Raw genomic sequence first — 27,562 nt, forward strand, 5'->3', positions numbered from 1 at the left:
GAGTTGGCTCTGTGTTTTGTAGTGTTTAAGGACTGTAACTGTGATGACAATCTTTGTACCCTAATGCAGTGTATATCAACCCTGGCAAACGTCCCAATTTTGGGCCGGGGCTACTGCTGAGGTGTGCCGCGCCGTTTGAAGAAGGTTTGAAAAAATATCATTTTTGAAAAAAAAAAAATGAAAAAAAAATTATTTTTTTACAATAATAATAATCAGGCATGCAAACAGCCCCGAGGTGAAAAGGGTGACAAAATGCTGTTTTTTTTTCGGGTCAGGTGTCACACTATTGCCCTATTTGGATTCAAAACGGCTAGTGGAAGCTGAAAAGCTACAAGTTTGCATGTCTGAATAATGCAAAAACAGAAATATTTGTTTGCATTTGCTTTTTTTCTCCCCCATATATTTTCATGATAAAAAAGTGCGTATCGTATCGAAATCGTATTGAAGTTGTGTGCCCAATATCGTATCGTATCGTTTCGTGAAATTAGTGTATCGGCACACCCCTAGTGTGTGTATATAGATATACCGTATATATATATATATATATATATATATATATATATATATATATATATATATATATATAATTATATATATATATATATATACACCGTATATCTAGGTGTGCCCTGGGATTTTTTGGCTATGCCAGGTGTGCCTTGGCACAAAAAAGGTTGATAGACACTGCCCTAATGATGTACAGATTTCATAATAATATGAACTCCATCTGAAAAGGCTTCGTAGAGCCCCATAAGAGAAGATTAGCATTAGTTAGTTAATTAGTTTCAAACTTATTAAAAATTATTCAAAAATGTTCAACATTTCAAAAACATCAGATGTACAAGCTGCAGCATGTTGTGAGCTTGCAGATCTATTTTCTTTTAAATAAGTTAAAATAGGGTTTAAGTGGTTAAACTGACTGTGATGCCAATGTTGCTGGGGGTCTGGGGATCTTGGGGGCCCCCTGGAACCCCCTCCGGACCCAGTTTGAGAATCATGACCACAACCTTTCAGATGTCTCAGGTTGAACTTCTTGTGCACATACAATGGAGAATGAAAACACATCTCTGGCATGTGCCTGTAGTTAATTTTGTTTTAAGAACGTCAACTTCCAAGTTACTTTCTTTGAGTCATCAGGCTCCACAGTCAAGACACTTAAAGGGGTATTTCACTTTAAAAAAAACTTTCGGTCATTTTATCGTCTACTCATGCTTTTGTGAGCACCCCAGACCGTTTTTAAGTTGCTTGATTCAGTATTTAGATATTTGATATTCATTTTATCAGACACGCCCTCTTCCTATGCAAACCCATTATAACTTCAAACTCCATTTTTAACATGTTAGATTCATCAAAAACACCCGTCCTTTTTTCTGGTGACTCTCCCTGCCCTCCTAATACGCGAGGGGGCCGTGTTTTTTTAATAACTTTTTTAATTTATTTTTAATATATATTTTTGAAAATAAAAAAAAGTGAATACAATAAAAAAAAATTAAAAAAAATGAAAAATGTTATCGAAAAAAAACGGCCCCCTCGCACATTAGGAGGGCAGGGTGAGTCACCAGAAAAAAAGGACGGGTGTTTTTGATGAATCTAACATGTTAAAAATTGAGTTTGAAGTTATAATGGGTTTGTATAGGAAGGGGGCGTGTCTGATTAAATGAATATCAAATATCTAAATAATGAATCACGCAACTTAAAAACGGTCTGGGGTGCTCACAAAAGCATGAGGAGACTATAAAATGACCGAAAGTTTTTTTGAAAGTGAAATATCCCTTTAACCCTGCACTTCCACATCTGTAATTAACACTTCCACTACTAAACTTGTGCATTTGATATCACTGAACATATTTCATTCACACTTCACCGTTATGGGTTCCGCACCAAAGGTTACTTTTGGTCCCATTGTTATTTGAGGAAGTGAAGTTCAATTAATAGGTGAAAAGATGTTGAGCTATGGTTGTATTAGTAAGACTCTGGGTCAATGTTTTCATTTGTATTAACTATTACAATGATTGGTTTAATCTCAATTGCCTTTCAATGTCTTATCTTGTGAGGTGGTTTAATCTCAATTGCCTTTCAATGTCTTATCTTGTGAGGTTCACAATAAAGAAAATACTATTTAGTGCAACTGTTTTGCTTTATAACAAATGTACTTTTTGCATGCCAATGTTATCATCCTCAAAGAACAATTATTCTTGGCCTTTCAGTAGCTTCTCAGAATCGGTAACTTTAATTTAATTGTCTGTTCACAATGTATGCTTGTGAACCCAAAAGTATTTTGTTAAATTCTTATATGGTGAGAAAAACAACAGTATTTGTAAATGTAAGTACCATGATCCACAGATATTCACCATTAACTGTTAATTGTTTTACGATCCACACAATTAGTGCTATGATTTGAACAAATATATGAATTAGATGCATTGTGAATAGTGTATTTGAAAATATACACTACTAGACAATATACAATCTTGCATTTACCCTCCCCCACGTAAACCAGATCACCAAAACTGCCTTTTCAATATTGCCCACATCCGGCCCTCTCTGACATTTTCAGCTGCCGAAACACTCACTCATTCATGCATTCATCACATCACCTCCAAAGAACTCAGCTGCCCACCTACTCATCAGTATCCACTCCAGAGACCATATTACACCCGTCCTTGTTGAGTCTTTTCTATAAATTCAGTTGATATAATCTGTTATACAGGTTACCTGCCTATCCTCCGTTTCTCTTTACGGTTTGATTTATTTTTCTCATCACACTCTTTTTTTTCTATTCCTGAAAACAAAAACGATGGAACCTGCACAAATATTTGAAGAAAAAGCGAGAGAAACATAGCAAAACTGAGTTAGTGTTTTATTTTATACTAATTAATGGTGGGGGGGGATTATTAGCATTAATCTTAAAACTCACCTCTTCAGACCCCACCTTAGCCCATAGCACTTGCTTTTTAATATACTTTATTGAAATTATTCAGGTTTTACAAAGAATGCATGGTTACATAACATGTTAATAAACATTTCAATTAACATTAATTAATATTTCAATACAAAAATATAGTGGTGTTTTTTTTCTTTTATTTTCTCTTCACATTGTCAATAAGTGCCATGGCTTCAGTTTTTTTTCTCTGGAGTCAATTGTTCTTTGCCTTTTTAGTTCAGTTTTGATCTGTTTAAAGACCACCGCTCCAGAGATGGACTCCTGGTGTATCACCATGGCACATCACGTTTTCCATAGTTGGTTGACCACAGTGCACACCACATACCAATGGAAATCTTGATCCATGACAGAATTTTTTTCATCAAATACTCCATACATTACAGCATTATAAGTGACATTTACTTCAAAACCAATTTGTGCCATTTCCCCCCAAACATATTGTACCTCTGACAATCTAAAAGAATAAATCTAAAAGCAGGTGTTCAACAGATTCTTCCTCATTACAATTCTCAATAGGGTATTTAACAGTTGTCCCATAGCACTTGCCATAGCCTTGACAAACTTGCAGGCTTATGCCAGGTTCATAGGCATCCTATAGTTTGTATAGTTTCAATGCACAATGTTTATTTTTTTATTCTAGATTACTAGTTCTATGCATTTGATGAATTACCTAATATTTACCTTGCCAGTGTAACAGATATAAACAATATTTATGGGATATAAACATTGTAATAAACTAGTCCAATGTTTATCTTCTTTCCATCCTCCCGATTTGCAAAATTATCTGTATAATCCAGAACTATTGCTCAGAGGGCTTCTAATTGTGTTACCAAAAATGGCTACTGAATTGCCTTTGAAATCAGAATGGGAATTCAAGAAATCTACAGGCCAACATTCACACTTAAATTGGCAATTAATGCCCACACATGGATTAACTCTTCAAGTGAGAAAATGGGCGGTCCTTAAAAGGACCTTTGTATTTATGTCAGGGTATGAAGTTTACTTGGAGCTGGTGTACTTGGTCACAGCCTTGGTGCCCTCAGACACGGCGTGCTTGGCCAGCTCACCGGGGAGCAGCAGGCGGACAGCAGTCTGAATCTCCCTGGATGTGATGGTGGAGCGTTTGTTGTAGTGAGCCAGACGAGAGGCTTCGCCGGCGATACGCTCAAAGATGTCGTTGACAAAGGAGTTCATAATGCCCATGGCCTTGGAAGAGATACCGGTGTCAGGGTGGACCTGCTTCAGGACCTTGTACACATAGATGGCATAGCTCTCCTTCCTGGTCTTTCTGCGCTTCTTACCACCCTTTGCGGCAGTCTTGGTGACAGCTTTCTTGGAACCCTTCTTGGGTGCTGGCTTTGCTGGCTCAGGCATTCTGCTAAATTTCGAAGACTCGCGGCGACAAACGAATGTGTAATAACAGTGTTGTCGCAGCACTATTTATAGCTAGGCAATGCAAATGAAGTGTGCGACTCCCAGCATATGATTGGTTGAGCTGTATCTGCGCCATCGCATGCTCCACACTCCACAGAGGGTGGTGTCTGTTGCCCAACAACTGCACCAGTGTCAATGGTAGATGACTTTTTATTACTTGAGTATTCCCACATACACATTCAACACATATACACATCAATGCATCCACATATGTCCATGTACTACCCACACAAACCCCCCAAATAACTAGATTTACACTGGCTCCCTGTATCTCAAAGAATTGACTTCAAAATACTAACTGTTGGTTACTTGGTTTATAAAGTATTGAATGGTTCAGCCAAAATATACCCACATAGACCCATATTTAAATAGCTGTACTAACACTGGCTGATGATATTCATACCCAGCTGGTAGCCAGCTAACAAAAGGCAAAGAAAACGTGGTTAGACTGTATGTTAAGGTCGGGTCTATAATGCATTATAATCACATTTATAATGAGTTATATTGCACTTTTAAGTAACAACTTATAGATAGGTTTATGAAGTATTGTGAGTGCTGATCATAATGCATCATAAGCTCAGCAGAACAGCACATTATAACTGCCATAACATTTATTACGTGTAGTTATGCATAATTATAAACGTTTATAATGAGTGTTATGAAGCCTTGAGTGTTATGAAGCCTTATGAGTGCATTATGTGATTATAATGCATTATACCTGACCTTTAAGTAAAGTTAAAAAAACGATTACCTATTAAAATGTCAAACAAAATGGAAATTGGCCTTTGGCACTCTGGCATATATACAGTTTACAAATTAAGAGACATTGAACCCTGCTTATGATCATATCTTATGTCATGTGTCAGTAAGTGTAATGGCCTCATCAGCAAAAGGCCCTAAAGCGGTCCCACAAAAATAGTGAAGATAACATTCCCACAACTAGAAAGTACTGTTCCTGAAGAAATAGTGTGGGATCGCTAAGAATGTTGAAGGTATTGAGTATTGTTAGTAGTGTTAAAGGTTTGAAAGGTTTAAAGTCCTAAAAGTTTGAAAGGTTCTAAAGGTTCTAAAGGTCTACGGTTCTAAAGGTTTGTCGGTGTTGAATAGTGTAAAATGTAGTTTTCTAGGGTAAAACTGTGGTTGCTAGGGTCTGATAGCCGGTTGCTAGGGTAAAACAGGTGGCTGCTAGGGTAAAACAGGTGGTTGCTAGGGTCTAATAAGCGGTTGCTAGGGTCCAATAGGTGGTTGCTAAGGTCTAATATGCAGTCTATATGGTCTAATATGTGGTTACTATGGTAAAACAGGTGGTTGCTAGGGTAGAACGGTGGTTGCTAGGGTCTAATCGGTGGTTGCTAGGGTATGATAGGTGGTTGCTATGGTCTAATATGGTGTTGCTAGGGTCTAATAAGCAGTTGCTAGGCTCCACTGTAGCTAAATAGGATTTCCCCATTGAAATGAAGGGATTTTTTTTGCAGTAAAAAGTGAAATATCTCTAAAATTACAAATTATTTCAAAAATTCAAATGGTAGCCAATATGTCCTAAGTAGGCTGAATGTTATAGAGTTGGAACGGAGTTTCTAGCTAAAAGTATGAATTTCCCCATTGAAATGAATGGGATTTTTTTGCAGTAAAAAGTGAAATATCTCTAAAAGTACAAATTTCAAAAATTCAAATGGTAGCCGACATGTCCTGAGTAGGCCGAACGTTGAAGTCATAAAATGTAATAGTTATTTTAGCTATATTTCATATTCATAAATGCAAAGCTAACAATTCTAAACCTTTTTTTAAACTCAATGAGTTATATAATCAATTCAATAGTTATTTAAGCGATTTTTCATATTCATACATTCAAAGTATATTCCGCCCTCGTCAAAAAGTTCCCCCTTTTTCAACAACGCAGACAGACAACTGGGAGTCCTTTTACTGTTTCTCGCAGAGCAATGGATTTATTCCTCCACTTGGTAACAGTGTAGCAGGAAACACACAGTAAAACTACAATAAAGAGAAATAAACATTGATTGGTCATGTATACTGCACTATATACATTATGCAGTGCTGCAAAATTATACACACATGACATGAATTTAAGCACAACCCCAAATAACAGGAGAGCAGCTACAATACAACCCAAATGAACATAATGCTGGCTGATGCAACACCAGCTAATGCCATAAACAAACAGGTGTAAGCTACAAAGTTTAATAAAACACAACACTGTAGCCTAAGTTAGCAAATATCAACACAAAACCATTTTTCACAAAGAAAGGAATCCACAAACTTACAAGCATGATCCTATGGCGATCACAAACAGAGTGGAGGTCAAACATCTGCTATCTGCAGTCACAACTTGCAAACTGAGGAGATCTGAGCATACTGAGGTAGACAGGTGTTCCTAATTCCCCTTAATTAGGCCCAATGTTTGACCACAGTGACACAGGCTAAAGGATTACACAACATACATGCACCACCTAGTGGCTCAACAATGAAATGTATGACAATAACATACAGAGTCCAGCACACCATTCTAAGGCTCTCTTCTAAGATCCCCCCAGCGTTTGTGTGTGTTTTTCGTTTGTTTTTGTTACTCAAAATAACATTGAAATCGAATAGTACCATGAACATTGTATAGTTCAAAGTAACCCTGGTCCACCTCTACATCATCGAGATTATTTCATTGTGCAGTAGCTAAATGGGAAATGTCACATTACTCAAATAAGCGAGACATGAAGTCATGGACATATTCGTAGTGCTTCATTGATTAAATACTAAGTTTATCATAGGTTATGTGACAATGAAAAAACGTTTAACGTAAACGATGTTACAAATGTAAATGTATCCGAACAAATGTTATTAATATTGCATCAGTGTCTTGGATTGACACGGATATTAAGGGGGGAAATGAACAGCAAATAATGAAGTAGATGTTTGACTAGCAATATTACTGTAAGCTGAGGGGTTACGAAACGAACAAGAAGGGGGGAGGGGGCAACTAACTGTTCTATCAAATGGCATTTGGAATAATTGTGTGTGTGTGTGTGTGTGTGTGTGTGTGTGTGTGTGTGTGTGTGTGTGTGTGTGTATGTGTGTGTGTGTGTGTGTGTGACATTTTTGGAGTTGTACTTTTGACTCTACATTTCTAGGAAGGGGCACTTGGGACTGAAACCTACAAAAATATATTATGAATTAACCACCCATCCCTATTTCAAATATAGTGCAAATCGCCGATCTTCAAGCTCACCGCATTGTGCTGCGACACGTGAGCTTGTAGATCGGGTATTTTCACATTTTTTTTAATGTTTTACTTTTGAATACTTAAGTATTTACTGAACTGCTCAGTTCAAAACTTGTTTTCGGCCTAAAAGTATGGTAATTGTTCGGGCCGGCCCAGTTAGGCCCGGGCCTTAATTTTCAGGCCCCAAAATAATCATATTTGAACTGGGGACCCCCACCCTGACAAGCACTTGGAATTGTAGATGTTGAGGCATTACAATTAGTTTGACTCGGTTCCACAGATAAGGCGTTGTGAGCTTGTAGATCAGCTATTTTCTTAATTTGTATTATGATACTTGTAATATTTGACAATTTGGCCAATGTTTGACCAGTTTTTATAGTAATATTTGTTGATGTTTGATACAGTGATGGTCTTTTTTCTTGATTCCTTTTGATGCAGTAATGGTATTTTTTCTTGATTACTTGTGATGCAGTAATGGTCTTTTTTTTTTCTTCTTCTTCAAAGTCCTCAAATTGTCACTTCACTATCATCTGGGTAAAATCATGTGGGGACCGGTTGAGAACCACTGTCCTAGATGACCTGAGAGGTCTGATGGTTAATGATATTGTGCCCTATTAGAAAAGTATTTAGTCTCTAACCCATTCAATGATTTATAAACCACAGTAATATTTTGATTGTCAAATTACTTGACATACAGGGAGTCAGTGTACAGCTATATTTATGGGTCTATGTAGGTATAGTTTGGCTAAATCATTCAATGCTTTATAATTAAACCAAGAAACCAACAGTAGTATTTTGAAGTCAATTCTTTGACATTCAGGGAGCCAGTGTAAATCAAGTTATTTGGAATGGATGTGTGGATGCATTGATGTGTGTGTATACATGTTGAATGTGTTTGTAGTAATACTTGAGTAACATTTTTAATGCTGGAGTTTTACTTCTATCAGAGTACTTCTACCACTGACACTGAGGCACTCGTTGGGCAGCAGACACCACCCTCTGTGGAGCATGTGACGGTGCAGATACAGCTCAACCAATCATATGCTGGGAGTCGCACACTTCATTTGCATTGGCTAGCTATAAATAGTGCTGCAACAACATTGTTATTACACATTCGTTGCCGCAAGTCTTTGAGTTCTAACAGCATGCCTGAGCCAGCGAAGCCTGCGCCCAAGAAGGGCTCCAAGAAAGCTGTCACCAAAACTGCCGTTAAGGGAGGCAAGAAGCGCAGAAAGACCAGGAAGGAGAGCTATGCCATCTACGTGTACAAGGTCCTGAAGCAGGTCCACCCTGACACCGGTATCTCTTCTAAGGCCATGGGCATCATGAACTCCTTTGTCAACGACATCTTTGAGCGCATCGCCGGTGAAGCCTCTCGTCTGGCTCACTACAACAAGCGCTCCACCATCACATCCAGGGAGATTCAGACCGCCGTTCGCCTGCTGCTCCCCGGTGAGCTGGCCAAGCACGCTGTGTCTGAGGGCACAAAGGCTGTGACCAAGTACACCAGCTCCAAGTAAACTGCATAGTCTGACATAAATACAAAGGTCCTTTTAAGGACCACCCATATTCTCACTTGAAGAGTTTATCCACATTAAGGTTCAAAAGAGTGTCAGTGCATTGTATATGAGATAATGTGCAAACAGTCAACCTATTGTCAGGTACACACACACAGGAAATGAGTGATGACAGCGACCTCCGGCTGAACACATCCAAAACACAAAAAAATCATCATATACATGCACATATACACTCGACGGCTACTTTAATAGGTAGGCCCTCTACACGTTAACGCAAATCTATAATCAGCCAATTAAATGCCAGCAACTCGGTGCATTCAGGCATGTATACATGGTCAAGAACATCTGCCGCAGTTCAAACCGAGCATCAGAATGGGGAAGAAAGGTGATTTAAGTTACTTAAACTGGCCTAAACTGTAGATACCAGGCAGGATGGATCCATTCCTTCTTGTAGACACCACATTCTGAAGATCTAGTACCACTTAAATCACCTTTCTTCAGATTGTCTTGACCATGTATACCTGCCTAAATACCTGCCTAAATGCATTCACCCTGCATATGCCAAAAAACGGAATATGCAGAGACCACCTCAATTGTCGGCATTTATCAATCTATCGTGACTTTGACTAAATTCTCCACCTCCACCTTTGAACCATATTACTTGGTGTGCATGGTGTGCATGTTCTTCATATTTGTGCTTAAAGGTAGGGTAAGGGATTTTCTTAGGTTAAAATAAGTGTTAAATAGCTATTTATTCCAATAGTACTCATTGCGAATACAAGAACACTAGCCCCAAAACACGGGTCAAATCCGGCGACCTCATAAAGGTCACCACCGGTATTGCTAAACATAACCCGAGTAAAACTATGCCTGAATCTAACCTTATTCCTAAAAATATACCCTCAGTAATACTATGCCTAAACCTAACCTTGTTCCTAAACTTAACCTCAGTAAAACAAATACAAGAACCGCTGGGGGCGAGCGGTCTGCGAAAAAAATGGGGACAAGTGTGTTTTGATCATCTGATTAATCTTACCCCAGTGTTGAAACATGGGCTCAGCTGAGGCTGGGGTGTTCCACTATACAGGTAATTGTCTCTCCTGGTGTTTACAGTTTACAGTTTAGGTATTTAGCAGACGCTCTTTATCCAGAGCGATTCACAGTAAGCAAGGACACAAGATAATATATTATAATACATCATAATACATCAATGATACATCAAATGCATAGAAATAATAATCTAATAATAAAGTAATACATAAGTAAACCAATAATCTAATAATAACTTATACATACGTAAACCAAGAACCTATCATCAGCCTACATTGAAACTATACACTATAGGATGCCAGGTCAACAATGACCTGGAATCTGTCTACATGTTTTGGAGTGTACTCCAGGAAGGAATGGAATTGATAATAGAAATCTCCGCTAGTCAACACCTGATGATGAAATGACACCTGAGATTTCCTGGCCGTCTCTCAGCCACATGACTATAGGATTTGTTTGGGGTAAAAGTTGTGTGCATTGCACACAAGCATGGATAGATGTCTGCCACCAGGCAGCTTCATTGACTTCAAATTACCTACCTGGGTTCCATCTTGGAGGCAAACCTCTCGGTAACAAAAACGCCGAAAGAGTGATCAAAAAGGTTAACCAAAGAACTCGCTTTTTGTATAGGATTGGACGTCTAGTCAGTAAGAATACTCTGAAGAATCTTGCAGGGGCCCTCATACAAGGTTATTATGATTATGCATGCACTTCATGGTATCACAACACCTCCAAGGCCTTAAAAACAAGGCTCCAAACATCCCAAAACAAACTAGTAAGGCTACTTCTTGGCCTCAATCACAAGACAAAACCTATCTAACCCCTGCTCATTTTGCTAGGATTGGATGGCTTAGGGTTGAGGACAGAGTACAGCAACTTGCTATGGGCCTGGTCTTCAAGATACACCACAACATTGGGATCCCCCTGTATTTGTCTAAATACTTCCTAAATGTTAATGAAGTCCACGATCATAACACCAGAGGCAGCTCCACTAATCATGTTCAACCCAGATTTGGCTCAACAAAGGGAATGAACTCTTCTCATGCTATTCATCAAAAATGTGGAATGCCCTACCAAAAGAAGTAAAGGAGTGTAAAACCCTATCAGTTTCAAAACTGCCCTAAAGATACACCTTCAGGAGGCTGTAATTCGAAAATGGCCCCTGTCTAAGTCTTAACCTACCCCTCTACCCCCCCTACCCCCCCCCCCTATTTATTTTTCTTCTCTTGTACATTTTTTTCAGTCTTCATACCAGTAACCTGTAAGCTGATTGTATGACATTCTGTATAGTAGTGTGTATATATGTCTGTCTCTTATATGTCATCATGATTTGTGTGCATGGGGATCTCATCTTAAACAAGCTCATTGCTTAATGAGTCTCCCAGTTTAGTAGACCTTGTATTGTGAATTTGTACTTCCATGTACTGATGTTGTTTTGATTGGTTGATTGAATATTTTATTAGGCAAAAAATGTAAAACAGCACAGTTACATTTAAAATACTTTGTCTAACAGGTCCGTTCATAAAAGTCCTTGCGGACTTGTTTCCAATGAGGGCCTTGGTATTCAATTCATAGACGTGTTGTCATGTCTTACTAAATAAAGTACATCAATCAATCACTGTGATGTTGGGCTTAGCTGTTAGTTAATCTGGAAGATACATCAACATAACATTGTCATTAGCATAATTGAGTTGCACCTGACATTCTTCAGCAGTGGTATTTGTGAGACCAACTCGATCTTCTCAATTACCCTCCTGTGGCTCATACATACATCTGTTCTGTTTTTCCGTAAATGAGGATGCACATTTTGTGTTTGCTCTCCATTTGCTCTAAAATCTATCAAAATAATAATCTGTACTATTAATAGGATAATATTAGGTTAGCAGGTAAATCTGACATTTTACTAAATTAACCTGCTATCTAAATGTTAACATTGTGTTGAAGAAAAAAGAAAAAAGTACATTCGTAAAAATCAAAAACATATTGGGGCATTTGAGGATAACTGATAATGAACTAGATGACTGTCATTTAGTGAAATGACAACAGTAACATTGACCCGTAGTCTTAAAGATAAAAGCATAGCTCAGAAATGTTATATTAACTGAACTTCACCTCCTAACGGCTGCTTGTATACATTTCACCCAGACAGGTGTAATAGAAAAGATGTTACTTACCTGACTAAAAAGGGGGAAGGGGTAACTCCTGAGAATCATGCTTTTATATTAAAGAAAGCTAGAACACTAAAGTCTCTCTCTCAGGAGACAGGAGGTAGCGACAAGTCTGCAGGATCAGAGCAGAGCAGGAACAAGGAAAGAAAATATTAAATATTCAATCATAGTGACGTAGTCACTGTTTTGCATTGGACTATGTAATACAATTGCCAGAATTAAATCCTGAACAATGGAAAGGAAGGGATATTCATCAACCACAGAACAAAGTATAATCAAGTAGAGTGGATTAGAATAGAGTGGATATTAGATGAGAAGTAAAATGTGTGTGTGTGTGTGTGTGTGTGTGTGTGTGTGTGTGTGTGTGTGTGTGTGTGTGTGTGTGTGTGTGTGTGTGTGTGTGTGTGTGTGTGTGTGTGTGTGTGTGTGTGTGTGTGAGACATTTGCAGTTTTGCTACTTACATGTCTTGATAGGTTCTCCTGCTTTCTCAAGGTCTCATGCTCATCAATGCTTTGCTTATATAATACAGGTGTTAATTATAACATAAAGTGGAATAATGATTTAGTAATAAGAATCACGTATTCATGCCTCATGCTCCACATTACAGGCATAGATGTACTATGAGGGGTGAAGTGCACGGGTGGAGATGTGACAGAAGGTCCCATAAGAATTACCCAGGTATCTGACCATAGAATCGTCTGCAGGGACTAACACATCATTCTTAGTTCCTAAAACAGGCTGACATCCAAACTTTGGGGAAGAGTACACATGATACAATCCAGCGATATATAAAGTCCAAACCACGTTTTCTGTCAAGAAACCAACAGAAACCCCAATAGGGCATAGCAGTGGCTGCCATTTTGTGGTTCCACACAAAAATAGGCCATTATTTGTTCCCATAGAGATTTCCAAAAACATGTATATCAATTATTTTAGCCTAGAATCAAGCCATCCAGGCTCCTGGTGAATCATAACCATAAAACATTTGATTCTGTGATTATTATTTTTTTGAAAAACGCAAAACAAAGTGTATTTATTAAATATAGTATATCATATAATTAAATATTGTTTGTTTGTTTTTTCACCACAGAATCAAAGGTTTTATGGTCATGGGCTAGGTAATGCTTCATACTGTGGCCACATTGTGTTTTCCAGCTCGAAAATGTTTAACTTTCTATTCCGGTAGGTTCAAACTTGTATTACTCAATATCAGTTGCAAAGAGAGTTCATTCTTTTTGCTGAGGGGGAAAAAAGGTGAGACCATGCCCATGCATTTATTCCAAATGGTTCAAGAACAACAATCAATTTACTTTGGGTATGCTGTGTATAGGCGTTTTTTTGTTGTTTTTTTAATTATACAGGATTGTTAACAGGATAACTTCCAAATGCATGATATTATAATCAATCTGCCTTTATTCTCTACAGTATCAACCTCTCTTGTACACTGGGTGATATTTGAGAAAAGGAGGAAGCTAGAGGCTGTTGTGATGCTGGCACACATGAATGTTTTGTTCATGCTTGATGCCTGGGTTAGATGTCGAATTTACTCATTGTCAGTCACAACACACCATCACACATTCTTCCTTGTTGTCATGGGAAAGTGCAAATGAACTTTCAAAGGAGGGTTGCACTCAACAACAGACTGACATCAATACATATGTGTTCTTCCATTAGTTTCCTCAAGTGGACATTTTATTCAGGCCTAATAGGTGTACACATTTTGTATAAGGCCCACACACCAAAACTACAACAGAACATTGGGCAACTGGACCAGCTGCACAACCTATTCACACACACACACACACACACACACACACACACACACACACACACACACACACACACACACACACACACACACACACACACACACACACACACACACACACACACACACACACACACACACACACACACACCCCTAGACACATGCAAAAAATATTTAATTGTGTTCATTTCCATGATGAAAATGTCATAAGATAAGGTTATTAAACTACTTTACTTTTTATTAGAGCCATGTCGTTTTATATGTGGTCTGACGACGTAAGGGAGAAACTGGGTTTTCCCGGTCCGGCTGCGGGAATGTTTATTTACTAGGCTACTATGTCAATTATATTTCAGCAAGTGCCCCATTTGTGTAATTTTTTTTAACTAGACTTTGTTATGAACAATTTGTGTGTGGTATTTGACTATTAACACACAGGCACAAACTGGTTATAATTCCAGTCCTCACATGTGACCATGAGTAAAATGTGAGGATACTCTAATAAAAGGAAGTGGTTGGCTCTTAAAAGAGCCTTTTGTGGGTAGATGGTACAGGCAGTCTACTTCTTTTTGGGAGCTGCCTTCTTTGCTGCCTTGGGTTTGGAAACCTTCTTGGCTGGAGCTTTCTTGGCTGCTGCAGGCTTCTTAGCCACTTTCTTGGGGCTCTTAGTGGCCTTCTTCGGACTTTTAGCTACCACTTTCTTGACGGCAAGCTTCTTGGCTTTCTTTGGCGATTTCTTGACGGCTACAGTCTTCTTTACTACCGCCTTCTTGGGCTTCTTAGCCGCTGCGGGCTTCTTGGCTGCAACAGGCTTCTTGGCTGCAACTGCTTTCTTAGCGGCAGGCTTCTTCGCCTTCACCGCTTCAGCTTTCTTGTTCATCTTGAAAGAGCCAGATGCACCAGTGCCTTTGAGCTGGACCAGGGTGCCTTTAGCGACCAGGCTCTTGACGGCGATCTTGACGCGGGCCTTGTTCTTCTCAACATCGTAGCCGCCGGCAGCCAGAGCTTTCTTAACAGCAGCCAGAGACACACCGCTCCGTTCCTTGGAGGCGGACACGGCCTTGACAACGAGCTCAGAGACGCTGGGGCCGGTCTTCTTGGGTCGGGGAGCGGCCTTCTTCTTGGCGGCCTTAGCCGGAGCTAGCCTGGTAAACCCCCCTCCCTCCGGAAATCTCATTTGCATTTGATTTCAGGAAGGAGGTCTGGGATTGCGCAGGGAGTAAAGCTGCCCGAACACTGCGTGTTCGAACCAATCAGCGGCTGCTAGGGGCGGGATCATCCAATCACCTGCCTAGTAGCTTGAAAAAAAGAAAAACCGTCTGTCATCGATTCTGCGACTCGTTTTAAGTGATACGCTCAAAACATCACCCTTCACTGTCAGAGCATAGTGTTTCCTCTGTCATTTTTCTTCTAAAGCATTTTAAACTAAGTTACATTAACAACACTACTCACAATCCTCTTAGCAGATATACCTGGCGACGCAATACCATAAACTATACTGTTGTTTTGCCATCCGTTTAGCTAAAAATACCAGGTTTTCTTACCCCAGTAAACACACTCCAGTTGACTGCATCATGATGGTGGATCGATCCCGACTTACAATGTCAGGTGACAGCTATTGGAAAACTTCCATTTGTGGACAACTTACTGTGATCAAACTAGAAAATGAAACTTGTTTAAATATTCAATCAACTGTGGTATCTGTATTTGATTATGACTCTTTCACTGACACACTCCTTCCATGCATTAGATTAGGCTACCATTGATAATACTGTGAAGATGCAGACCCCTGCTCTAATCTAATTCCAAACATGTGTCTTCTTTAATGCAACACTGTCATCTAATGGTTATAAAACAAAACGGTTTAACATTAACCTGAGTGGGTCGATATCCCTTCAGTAGTATTACTATGGCAAGACAAGTGAAAACACCTTAAACTGCACGACAGTTCTGAGCAGAGGATTGATTCTAGTTTAATAATACTGATAATATCAAACTTATATAGCGCTTTTCTTAGTACCCAAAGACGCTTTACAAAATTAATCAAAATAAACAACTTTATTAGGAGAGAAATAAAGTTTATCAAGCTAACCTCATTAGTCTAATAGCAAGAAGTATTTAAATATATAACATTGTGTATTGAGAATTGGGGGGTTGGGGTCAGTGACAAGATGGAGTTGGCAAGATGACAAGTTTCTTACATGTTGTAGTCATGTTTTTTTGCCATTTGAAAAGACAATTTTTGCAATGAATATTAGTGCCTGAAAATGTCAAAATGAGAAATGTTGAATATTTTATACACTTTAAGTGAAGGTGTTCTCTTATTTTTTAAAGGGATACTTCACTTTCGGCGGGGGGAAACATTTAAAATATATATTAAAAATAAATGAAAAAAGTAATGGAAAATTCATGGCCCCCTCACGCATTAGAGTGTCCTACTAATGTGTGAGGGGGCCTTTATTTTGCCATAACTTTTCATTTTTTTTAAATATTTTTTTTTAATGTTTATTTTATGTGAAAGTGAAATATCCCTTTAAGTATAAGTAATAAGTTAGTATTACACTGCAGTAGAAGCTTATTGTATTCCACGTTTCATTATTCCACACTTTTACTGTATATTATATAGGTTACACCTAGTGACAATGTTTCTTTTACAGTCAAATTGTACTCTTTGAAGAACGCGATACACAAAAAAGCATGGCTGTCAATAAGGTGCTTTAATTTATCAGGATAAAAATGTGAGTGAAATTGTAAGTGCGCGCAAACGCAGATTTTCTCGTGCCAATAAAAGCTTCTTAGAAATGAAATGTGCGCGCGAGCCGCGAGAGTGATTGGTAGAGTCTTACCACTATACACGATACAGTGCAGAGGATACAAATACATAATACACAAGATAACAATTAGGCGCTTATAGAGCTAACACTTCCCAGAGGGCAATGGAATTAACTCGTTATGTTGAAACAGTGGGTGGCTCTTAAAAGAGCCTTTGTGGGGGCCTGTTCAGTCGAATGAAGATTTATTTCTTGGCCGCTTTCTCGGTCTTCTTGGGGAGCAGGACAGCCTGGATGTTGGGCAGCACACCGCCCTGAGCGATGGTCACTCCACCCAACAGTCTGTTGAGCTCCTCGTCGTTGCGGACGGCCAGCTGGAGATGACGGGGGATGATGCGAGACTTCTTGTTGTCACGGGCGGCGTTTCCAGCCAACTCCAGGATCTCAGCGGTCAGGTACTCTAAGACAGCCGCCAGATAGACTGGGGCACCGGCACCGACACGCTGGGCGTAGTTGCCTTTGCGCAACAGTCTGTGAACACGACCGACGGGGAACTGGAGCCCGGCACGAGATGAGCGGGTCTTGGACTTCACCCTGGTCTTTCCTCCGGTTTTGCCTCGTCCTGACATTTTTCTGCTTTATTTCTTGAGTTAGACTACGAAGAAATGTGCTGGTGGACACGAACACGAAACCTTTTATATCTTCAACTCAGTGCTGTCTGTGGGCGCCCCACCAATCATGAATATGAGTGAGAGCGCGGGGTGAGTGTGTATGAACGCCCCTCCAATCACTACTAGTGCCGTGAACGGTTCCTCCCAGAGAAGGAGGTTCCTGACCATGAATGAGAGCGCGGGCTGACTGTGTATGAGCGCCCCACCAATCAGTAGGCTAGACTCGTGGCGTGATCGGTTCCTCCCAGTCTAAACTGTGGTTCCTCCCAAACAAGGAGGTTCCTCACCAGAGCCCAATCAGAGAAAGACGGCGTCTCAGAGCCGCTGAAATAAAGAGCCACCTATCTATTTATTCAGAGAGATCCTTTCCACTATATATTATAGATTAATTATATTGCGTAAAGTGATGTATGCCCCAATTCATGAAAAACACGCACATGACATGACATAAAACAGTGTACAGTAAGTTGTGCAGCCGATCTAGTTGCCATATGCCTTTTTGTGTGTACCGGTTTATAGGCCCGAATAAAATGTCTCCCCGACGCTAAATCATGCATGAACTCAGTCAGTGCTGCTGCACGTGCGCACTTGCCAAACGCGATGTTTTAGGCCACATAGTCAGTGAGATTACCTTTACGATGCAACTGTAGCCGTAGAATACGACTCATACATACGAGTCGTACTCTACGTCTACGTCTACGACTAATGCAACGGCATATTCATGGTAAGTGAGTGTATTCAGCATCTATTGCTTTCTTTATAATAATAATCGTTAAATTATCTTTCTGTACAATTAAGAATGAACTCATTACATAAAGTGTGGGCGGCTCTTAAAAGAGCCTTTGGGTCGTTGGTAGATTTAGTCAGTAATTTATCCTCCGAAGCCGTACAGAGTGCGACCCTGTCTCTTCAGAGCATAGACAACATCCATGGCGGTCACGGTCTTTCTCTTGGCGTGCTCGGTGTAGGTTACTGCGTCACGGATCACGTTCTCCAGGAAAACCTTGAGGACACCGCGGGTCTCCTCGTAGATCAGACCGGAGATACGCTTCACACCACCACGACGAGCAAGACGGCGGATGGCGGGCTTGGTGATTCCCTGGATGTTATCACGAAGCACCTTGCGATGACGCTTGGCGCCTCCTTTCCCTAGACCTTTTCCTCCTTTTCCTCGCCCTGACATTTTGTTATAACTAAAGTTTCAAAAACTGTGTGACTTGAGAGGACGGACGGAGCCATGTCATTTTATTTGTGTTCTGAGAACGTAAGGGAGGACAGGCAGACTCCGCTGCGTGGGCGTTGACCCCCCCCCATACACACACACACACCCTTCTCTGTTCGTTTTAGTTACGTCACCCTCAGTTTGCAGAAAAAAAAGTACAGTGAATCTATATTGTATGAGGAAGCTGTGTAGAAATAGATCAAAAGTAGAGGACTAATTACACACTTCACAGTAGCCAAATCAAAAGTAAGTTTTATTTTTGACAAAACAGATATGATCATAACATCATAATCATCATCATATGGATATGTTGATGACATCTCAGATCAGTGTTCCTTTACAAGACAAAGTAAAGGAACACTTTGACTGTCCTAGACAGTGGTTCTCATTGTGGGGACCGCCCACATGATTTTGGGGGGTCCCCAGATGACAGTAAAGTGACAACTTAAGGACTTTTAATACCTAATTACCAACACCAAAAAAAAAAGAATGAAATTAAATGAAAAAATACCATTACTGCATCAAAAGTAAACTATACTATAACAACTGGTGAAACATTGGCCAAATTGTGAAATAATATAAGAAAGAGGGGGGGGAAATGGTGCTATTGTGCTCTTTTCGGTTCTGTGGAACCGGGTCAAACTAACTGTAATGCCAAAAATTCTACAAAACTGAGTAATATTCACATTTAAACACTCCTAATAGTTAATGCAGAGGACAAATATCACCCGTGAAAATGTAAAGTGACAAATACCCTTTAAAAAAACGAAATGGGACAAAATGAATAATCATTTTTATCATGTCCTACCATCAACAATTGATTCAACATCATCATCATGATGTTCCAGAGTCAAACTGACCTTCCGTGGTAACATCATCAGAGGGAGAGTCTGATCATAAGTGGAACGAGTGAAAGTGTGTGTGAAGTTGTGTACGTGTGAGTCCAGCTGGACTCTGATCTTCTGAGGGTTCTGCTTCAATGAGAGATCAGTGACTGGCCCTGGTGTTCAGCCTCCTACACTGTATGTACCTTCGGATACCTCTATACTATATATGCTCTGCTCCCCTGTGTGAAGGCCTCAAGTTGCATCTGGTGGGCCTTTCTTATGGAAAATTACACTCAATTCTGGTGACACTTTTATGTAACCCAGTCCTTAAATGGTTAGCTAGAGCAGTGGTTCTCAAACGTTTCAGGCCGTGACCCCCCAAAATAATCATATTTGAACTGGGGACCCCCCATTTTGTTTGACTCCGTTCCACAGAGAAATATTGTGAAAATAGCAGATCTACAAGCTCACAACGCCTTACGTTGCGAGGTGTTGTGAGCTTGTAGATCTGCTATTTTCAAAATGTTTGCCTCTTTCTTATATTATTTGACAATTTGGCCAATGTTTTATAGTATAGTTTGTTGGATACTTGTTGGCAGTAATGGTCTTTGTCTTTTCTTTCGTTCTTTTTTTTTAATGTATTAAAAGGGTCTTAAAAGTCCTTAAATTGTCACTTCACTATCATCTGGCTACCCCCCCCCCCCAAAAAAAAAACATGTGGGGACTCCCCTGGGGGTCCCGACCCCCACACACACACACACACACACACACACACACACACACACACACACACACACACACACACACACACAGTTCTCCCCCAAATAATGCTCTGTTTCCCCAAAACTTAACTTCATCTCACTCACTCTCTCACACACACACCATTTTGTTATCTTACATCCCATGTATCAAAATCAGACATGGTCTTGTTTTACTTAACTACCCTTCACACAATGTTACTCCACAACAATATGCAGAAGAGAAACTGTTGCAACAACACTTTATCTGTCGATAAACCCACACCCACAGACTTTTTAAAAAATGTTCTCATGTGTTCTTCTCACATCTTCTAGTAAATATATATTTCAATATTCCCCCAGAGAGGGTCAGTGACAAAATCCACATACAAACTGATAGATATGAACTCAATCACTATGGCAACACGTCTTTGGAATGTCACAACAGTTAGCTCCTAGTCCAGAAGTAGTGTTAAATGTGTTATATATAATGTATATATTTAATATTATTGATGGATATATTCACTGCTATGAGTGAGAAATGACCAACTCAAATGAATCATACAAAACTGAACATGAATGAATCAAATCTCCACTCTGAAATAAACTTTCATTTTATGAATGGTTTTCATGCCAGCCACACAATTAAACTCTCTCAGAGTTTCAAATGTATAAAATAACAATGAGGATTTTACTGTGTAGGCCTACATGAGGGTTAGACAAGATATGTTTTACAAACTAAGTAATTTGAATACAATTATTTAAATGCATTCAGAACTTATTTTCCCCAGATACTGGAGACCACACCAAAACACTTACCGTAAAGATGTGTGGCCATGAATGATTCAGAGCTTTGTACAGAAAGTGTCTCATTCCAGGACTATGAATATCTAGTGTCCCAGCAGGGAGTTCATTGTCTTGCACCGGCCTACTTGGTAACGATGCAAGTCAGGAACAATGCAAGTTGGAAATGCACGCCCCACCCGGTTGTCATACCAGATACACCTCAGAAATTAACATGATACAGTAACAACTTTCAACATGGCCTCCCACAATTGGCCATATGACATAGACCTACATTTGGCCAAAAAATTACAAAATATGATGTGATCTACAATCAGCTGTGATGTGTTGTGAGTTTGTAGATCTGGTATGTATCATTAAGCAAAATATGTATACTGTAAGCATATCTGTGATTATATATGACCTGTTTGTGTCCTGTGTTGTGCTCTTTTCTTTTCTTCTTACCTCTCCTGCTCTATCCTACCTCTGTCCTCTGACTTCTCCCGAAGAAAAAAAACACAAGAAAAAAACTAAGAATTTAATCCACTTATTTACACCTATAAACTTGTGATGTGACAATAAAGATGATTCTCATTCTGACTCTTTAGGGCCTAATCAACATGACCTGTCCTAGACTATAGTCTTCTAGCTAAGTGCCACCATACTGTTTTCTGTAAATATACTGTTTATTACTCCTGGTATTGATGTTTTGTATCTATTGTATGTCTAATATGTCTTGATGAGTTGGATACATACGACCAAAATGGAAACTGCTAAACCCTCAGGGCTTTTTGTGTTATCCTTTCAGCATTTGTTGCGTAATTGTACCTGCTGTCTGCTGTACTGTTTGCAATTTGTTAATTAAGTATTAAAACAATCAAAATGTTCAGTTTTTACCAACTTTACCCCTCCTTATTTTGTTCCCTTTTTTATTATTCATATTTTGTGTTCAGACAGGACACTAACACAATTAACACAATTTCCAGTTCATCATAATGGTATGTTTAACTGATAAGAATCCCAATGCAATAATGAGTTGTTTAAGGCGCGATGACTGAATGTTCGACCTTGGTGTATAAAAGACAGACTAGTTGACACTGGGGTATTTCCTCATCTAATATAGAAGACAGTGTAGCAATAACCTAATTTCAAAAACCTTTTACTAGGGGGCAGTGCCACAACAGGTGAGTGAGTGTCCCTATTTCTCCACAGCCATGCCAGCATAAATGTGAGAGAGAATTATCTATTTTCTTTGTTGTGGTGTTTTTTAGGACACTCTCCCACTGTGTTGTGGTCAAACTTATTTTCAATAGGGGATAGGTTAATTGTCTGTAGCATCAAGGGACTGCAGCTTATATAGTTCAGAGATAATTCTCTTCCCTAAGACAATACCTTTCAGTTTGCTATCCAAATCAAGCATTGTGATAATTGTTCTTTGACATTGGTGTCTTTATAATAGCTCTTAATTGAAGATATTGAAATAATATTCCCATCCCTCACTATCTGTCCCAACAAGTTTATACCTTGATTCTGCCAAGTATTGAGCCCCTCCTTCTCGCGAATAGACCCAAATTAGGGCCTCCAGGGTTAAGGTTAAGGGCCCCTTTGCTAATGGGGATCTCTGTCAGTCACTCCTCCTCTTTTAGGTCTGTTTACCTCAGTTCAGCTGATTAAAGACAAATTCATAATCATAGGATTTGAGAAAACTCATACCATCATACCATGGTATATATCTTACCATCAAGGTGTTATTTAGGGTGTAGTTTTCCTCACACCTTGTTTTCATAAAACATCTGTAATATTTTCAATACTGACCTCTGCTAACATCATATAAAATGCCATGATGTATGTTATTTCATGCAAATGAACTCAAATCCCACAAGAGATGCGATGCAGTCATTTATTTGAATTAAACATCATTCCATTTCCATCATATGTACAGCTTACCTTAATCAGAAATCAGACCAAAATAAATCAATCATATTGCTGAAACATTTTTACACAAGATGTCAAAAATGTATACATTAAATGGTTCAGTAAAATCAAATTGATTCTATATTTTACAAGGAAAAAAAGTAGACACTTTACACTAGCCAAATCAAATCAAATTTGACAAAAAAAACAGATATGATCATAATAACATGGCATCATCATTGTATGGACAGGTTGATGACATCACAAATCAGTGTTCATTCACAAGACTTGTTGTCCAGGACGGACCACATGAGTATCATACAGTAATATTCCCCTTGAAAGACTCAGCTTTTCAAAGTGTCCCTGAGCAAGAAACCCTTAGCTGCTCCCCGGGCACTGTATTAATAGCACCCACTGCTCCTAATAGTTAATGCAGACACAATTTTAACGTATGTGCAAATATACAGTGGCAAATATACAGTGACAAATACACCAAAAGATTGAAATTCTGACTAAACTGTTTGTTTTGTTTTCATGTCCTACCATCAATCATCATCATGTTCCAGTTACACTGACCTTCCCTGGCAACAATTTCAGGGGGAGAGTATCAGCATTGTAAATGTACGGATGGAGCATGTCAGTGAAAGTGTGTGTGAAGGTGTGTATGTGTGTATTAGTATCGGGATCAGAGAATGACAGCTTTCCTCTGTTCCAGTCCAGCTGGACTCTGATCCTCCGGGGTTTCTGCTTCAGTGCGAGGTCAGTGAATGAGTCTGGCGAAAAGACGGCTCTGTAGTAGTCGCCACCATAGTACTCCACATTCCAAAACATATTACAATACAGATTCTCTGTTTTAGCTACCATCACACCCACTTTCCAGTCTTTATTATGTCCAACCTCAACATCCCAGCTGTGAGTCCCTGAGTCAAAGCCCTCAGAACCCTTGACATAGAGACGCTCATAGAGTTCCTCGTCATCCGTGCTGTCAAGAAGCTCCTGTACACAGCTCACACTGGTCATATCAATAGACACCATGTGTGTTGGATGGGCAGTGTTGGGGTTCAGGATGACAGGATGGTAGGAGACAATATTCTTCATCTTGTCCCAGACTTTGAAGGTCAGGTTGCCCAGGTGCTCTGCCACATCTAGCATTGCCCCTGGGATCTGCTGCTGTGGGTTCTGTTGTGTGAACTGGACTCTTTCCACTGTGGTCTTGTAGTTCTGTAGGAATGAGACGTGTTCAGCTCTCAGCTCCTCCTCAATGGCTCTGATTGTGTGTGAAAGGGTTGATATCTCTGTGTTCAGACCCTCAATCTCTTCCTCCATCATCTGACTCTTCAGCAGCTCTTCGTCTACCAGTGCGTTGATCCTATCCTGCTCTTCCTCTCGTAGAAACTTATGAAGCTTTCTAAAATGTCCCTTAATCTGACTCATTGCCATCCGGGTCTGGGTCTTAATGTATGCTGCTGTTTCGTCACAGTTTGCTTTAAATGTATTGAAGACCTCCAGTTGCTCCTGTAAAGAATTCAGTGATATCTGGACTTCCTCCTTGAGGTCCAGTGCAGCTTCTTTGATGGAACTGAAACTGTGGTTTGTGTGTTTTTCTGGTTGAAGACACGCAAGACACACTAGCTGTTGGCATTCCATACAGAATAGCTTGAGTTCCTCAGTGTGCAGCAGACTGCAGAGATCCCCTGATGATGTTCTCTGACGTTTTGGAGCTCTCGGATGTTTCTTCTGTATGATGGTCTCACATAGGTTCTTCAGAGCCAGGTTACAGGGTGGATCATCCATTGAATGTGTTTTCTTACAAACTGGACAGTCATTCCTTTCCTTCTCTCTCCACCATTTCTGCAGACAGTCTTTACAGAAGCTGTGGCTACATGACAGGAGAACGGGATCTTGAAAGATTTCATGACACACAGGACATAAAAAATCCTCTTCAGAAAAAGAAAACTTTTTGTCTCTGAGTGAAGCCATAAACACTCTGCTCAAGACAAGATGTCAGTCGGTGGTAACACGCCCTCCTCTAGAATGTTCTCTGAAGTTGACTTTCACTGTGAATCCTGGTTCTTCAGCAATTGTCTGGTCAAAAGTGGCCAGTCAAAAAGTGGTCTCTGGGTCAGTAGTATTGCCTCCTGTAGCTGTGGATGGAAAGACAGGCTGTGGTGTCCTCCCTCACTGGCAGTTGTGGGTTTGGTCTGAACTCTGAAGGTGAATCTTTTATTCTCTCTGATGAGTCTAGCAGGGGGCGGAGCTTTGACACATGCAAATGCATGCTGTTGTCATGCACACGCACACACACGCCACACAGGCACACACACGTCTGTCTGTCTCACTCACACACACACACACACACACACACACACACACACACACATGCCAATTTATCCCTGAAACTTATGAACAATGTTTAAATTGAAATCTAGTGGAAAGCTGGACACTCACTCCCCAGGCACAAGTTAGTCTGGCAGTGGATGTCTCATAGGTTAAAACTGACCATAGTAATAGTCTGGAGATGGAGATAAATAGCCCAGCTAATTTATGTCTACACTTAAACCAGACGTCACTGGGATTTTGAGCTGAGAAATGGTGCAAATCGTGTCTGTCTGTCTGTTAGTATTAGTATTAGTATTAGTATAAGTATTAGCTGTATTATGTATATAATGATGTATTATCTTGTGTCCTTACTTACTGTAAATCGCTCTGGATTAAGAGCGTCTGCTAAATGCCTAAACTGTCTGTCTGTGTCTGTCTGTCTGTCTGTCTGTCTGTCTGTCTGTCTGTCTGTCTGTCTGTCTGTCTGTCTGTCTGGTCCGTCCGTCCGTCCGTCTGTCTGTCTGTCTGTCTGTCTGTCTGGTCTGTCTTCTTGACACAGCATCCTGTGTTTTACACAAGACACATGAGGAGGGGGAAATATGTAAATGTTCACTGAATGCTAACAATGTGCTTTTTACTGTTCAGGAGTGATTCAATATGGGTTCAAAAATGTAAAATGGTGAATCTGCCCAGTTCGTTTGAGTTTCCACAAAACTTAACTTTATCACACACACAAATTGTTGAGAAGCCACTGATAGACATGCTGATTAAATGTACTTCATGAAAATGGGGTGGACACACACAAAAATGTGTCAGAGCTTCCTACAGGGATGACAAATTGCTTTCCACTCTCATAGTTCTACATTATTCTAGGGTTGTGAATATAGGGTCCCATGCATGGCGTTCTCATTGTCTTACTATCTGCTGGATTTGGTGTGAAGCATCTGGCTGAGTTCAACACAATGGAACAATGCCTCCCCTCCCCCCACAGGGTGGAGCTGTGGAGCTGAATGTCTGAGTGAATGAGGTGAAACCCAAACAAATCATTGCATGTTGATGGCAGCTCAAATTTTAATTTGCATTATTCTTTCTGGTTAAGTTCAGACAAAACTAAAAACCATATCCGCCAAATCAAATGCAGCTTGATCTGTAAATGCACGGAAAGACCCAACAACATCCCCAAGCCCACCCCGGTCCCCCTAGCCCTACTCAGACATTTCATTTCATAATGACTTTCATTGTCTCCACCAAGCCTAAAGGCATGGCCGAGACTATGTTTTGCACCCTGTCCGTCTGTGTGTCCGTCTGTCAACAGAGCTTCTCCGGCACCTTTGGCTTGATTATAGAGAAACTGTTCACGCACACATCTACCTTGAAATGGTTCTAATATGTGCACGTCACCAAAGTCATTACTAAGTTGTTGCTTTCAATTGCTCATTTTCTATTGCAAAGAATAAAAACCACGCAGTAGCTTTCGAAACCTATATAGACCTTACACGTTTTAAGAAAAGTTAGCTGACACACATTTTGTGCTAATTTCATTTTAAAGAATGGATTTATCTATTTTGAAAATACAAAATATTAGTGTAAGAGGAGTAGCCTTCATAGTTATCAGCTCTACTTCTCTGGTATTAAGAAATGCTATATAAGGTTTTTGTTGTTTTTTATTTTTTTACATTTTGAATTTTTGCCCAAAAGGGATCCCAGGGTTAATGTGGTTAAAGTACAATCCCACTAATAGACAGTCTAGTTCAACTCCAACTGGGAGCTGAGCTGGCCTAAAGATAAGCGTACTAGGTCACTCGACAAATTTGTTTAGAGAATTTTTCTTTTGCAGAGACATGTTACTAAATTATGACACAAGACTGATTAAATAAAACTCCAATAAGAGGGTCATTGTGGTTTTATCAGAGTAAAAGCTGGACAGTTTTGTGAGACAAAACAAACGCTAGTGTTGTTCCTTCTTACACACTTCCTCACTTTACACTTGTTCCTGAAGGTCAATTTGTGGTTGTCAGGTTAAGACGTGTTGTGTGCTTGTAGATCGGCTATTTTTGCTATTGACTTACAACTAAGGGTTAAGACTTAACCGTGGTTAAAGATCATAGTCTGAGATCTGAAATCTATGCCACTGGTTCTCAATGTGGGGTCCAGGGACTCCCAAAGGTCCTTTGGGGGCGTTCCAGGGGGTCCCCAGCAAACTG

The 27,562-nt window shown here is 39.8% G+C and overlaps 6 protein-coding genes across 6 annotated transcripts; 1 reads left to right on the forward strand and 5 right to left on the reverse strand.

The window, feature by feature from the left end:
- Window positions 1–3,943: 3,943 nt before the first annotated feature.
- LOC308092993 (histone H2B 1/2) lies at window positions 3,944–4,318 on the reverse strand (the record flags this gene model as incomplete). Its single annotated transcript, XM_080439178.1, has 1 exon — window positions 3,944–4,318. The coding sequence occupies one exon, from the start codon at window positions 4,316–4,318 to the stop codon at window positions 3,944–3,946; it is 375 nt and encodes a 124-aa protein (XP_080295304.1).
- Window positions 4,319–8,755: 4,437 nt separating this feature from the next.
- Window positions 8,756–9,130, forward strand: LOC308092992 (histone H2B 1/2-like; the record flags this gene model as incomplete). The annotated part of the gene is made up of 1 exon (XM_080439177.1): window positions 8,756–9,130. The coding sequence occupies one exon, from the start codon at window positions 8,756–8,758 to the stop codon at window positions 9,128–9,130; it is 375 nt and encodes a 124-aa protein (XP_080295303.1).
- Window positions 9,131–14,673: 5,543 nt separating this feature from the next.
- Window positions 14,674–15,291, reverse strand: LOC308093358 (histone H1-like; the record flags this gene model as incomplete). Its single annotated transcript, XM_080439693.1, has 1 exon — window positions 14,674–15,291. The coding sequence occupies one exon, from the start codon at window positions 15,289–15,291 to the stop codon at window positions 14,674–14,676; it is 618 nt and encodes a 205-aa protein (XP_080295819.1).
- Window positions 15,292–17,130: 1,839 nt separating this feature from the next.
- Window positions 17,131–17,514, reverse strand: LOC308092989 (histone H2A-like; the record flags this gene model as incomplete). The annotated part of the gene is made up of 1 exon (XM_080439174.1): window positions 17,131–17,514. One exon carries the CDS (start codon window positions 17,512–17,514, stop codon window positions 17,131–17,133), a length of 384 nt encoding a protein of 127 aa, XP_080295300.1.
- A 913-nt stretch (window positions 17,515–18,427) lies between these two features.
- LOC308093004 (histone H4) lies at window positions 18,428–18,739 on the reverse strand (the record flags this gene model as incomplete). Its single annotated transcript, XM_080439189.1, has 1 exon — window positions 18,428–18,739. One exon carries the CDS (start codon window positions 18,737–18,739, stop codon window positions 18,428–18,430), a length of 312 nt encoding a protein of 103 aa, XP_080295315.1.
- Window positions 18,740–21,586: 2,847 nt separating this feature from the next.
- On the reverse strand, window positions 21,587–24,833 carry LOC308093359 (E3 ubiquitin-protein ligase TRIM35-like; the record flags this gene model as incomplete). The annotated part of the gene is made up of 2 exons (XM_080439694.1): window positions 21,587–21,622; window positions 23,901–24,833. The coding sequence occupies 2 exons, from the start codon at window positions 24,831–24,833 to the stop codon at window positions 21,587–21,589; spliced, it is 969 nt and encodes a 322-aa protein (XP_080295820.1).
- Between the last annotated feature and the right edge of the window lie 2,729 nt (window positions 24,834–27,562).

This window comes from Gymnoscopelus braueri, assembly GCF_963280865.1.
Source record: "Gymnoscopelus braueri genome assembly, chromosome: 10".
Taxonomy (NCBI): domain Eukaryota; kingdom Metazoa; phylum Chordata; class Actinopteri; order Myctophiformes; family Myctophidae; genus Gymnoscopelus; species Gymnoscopelus braueri.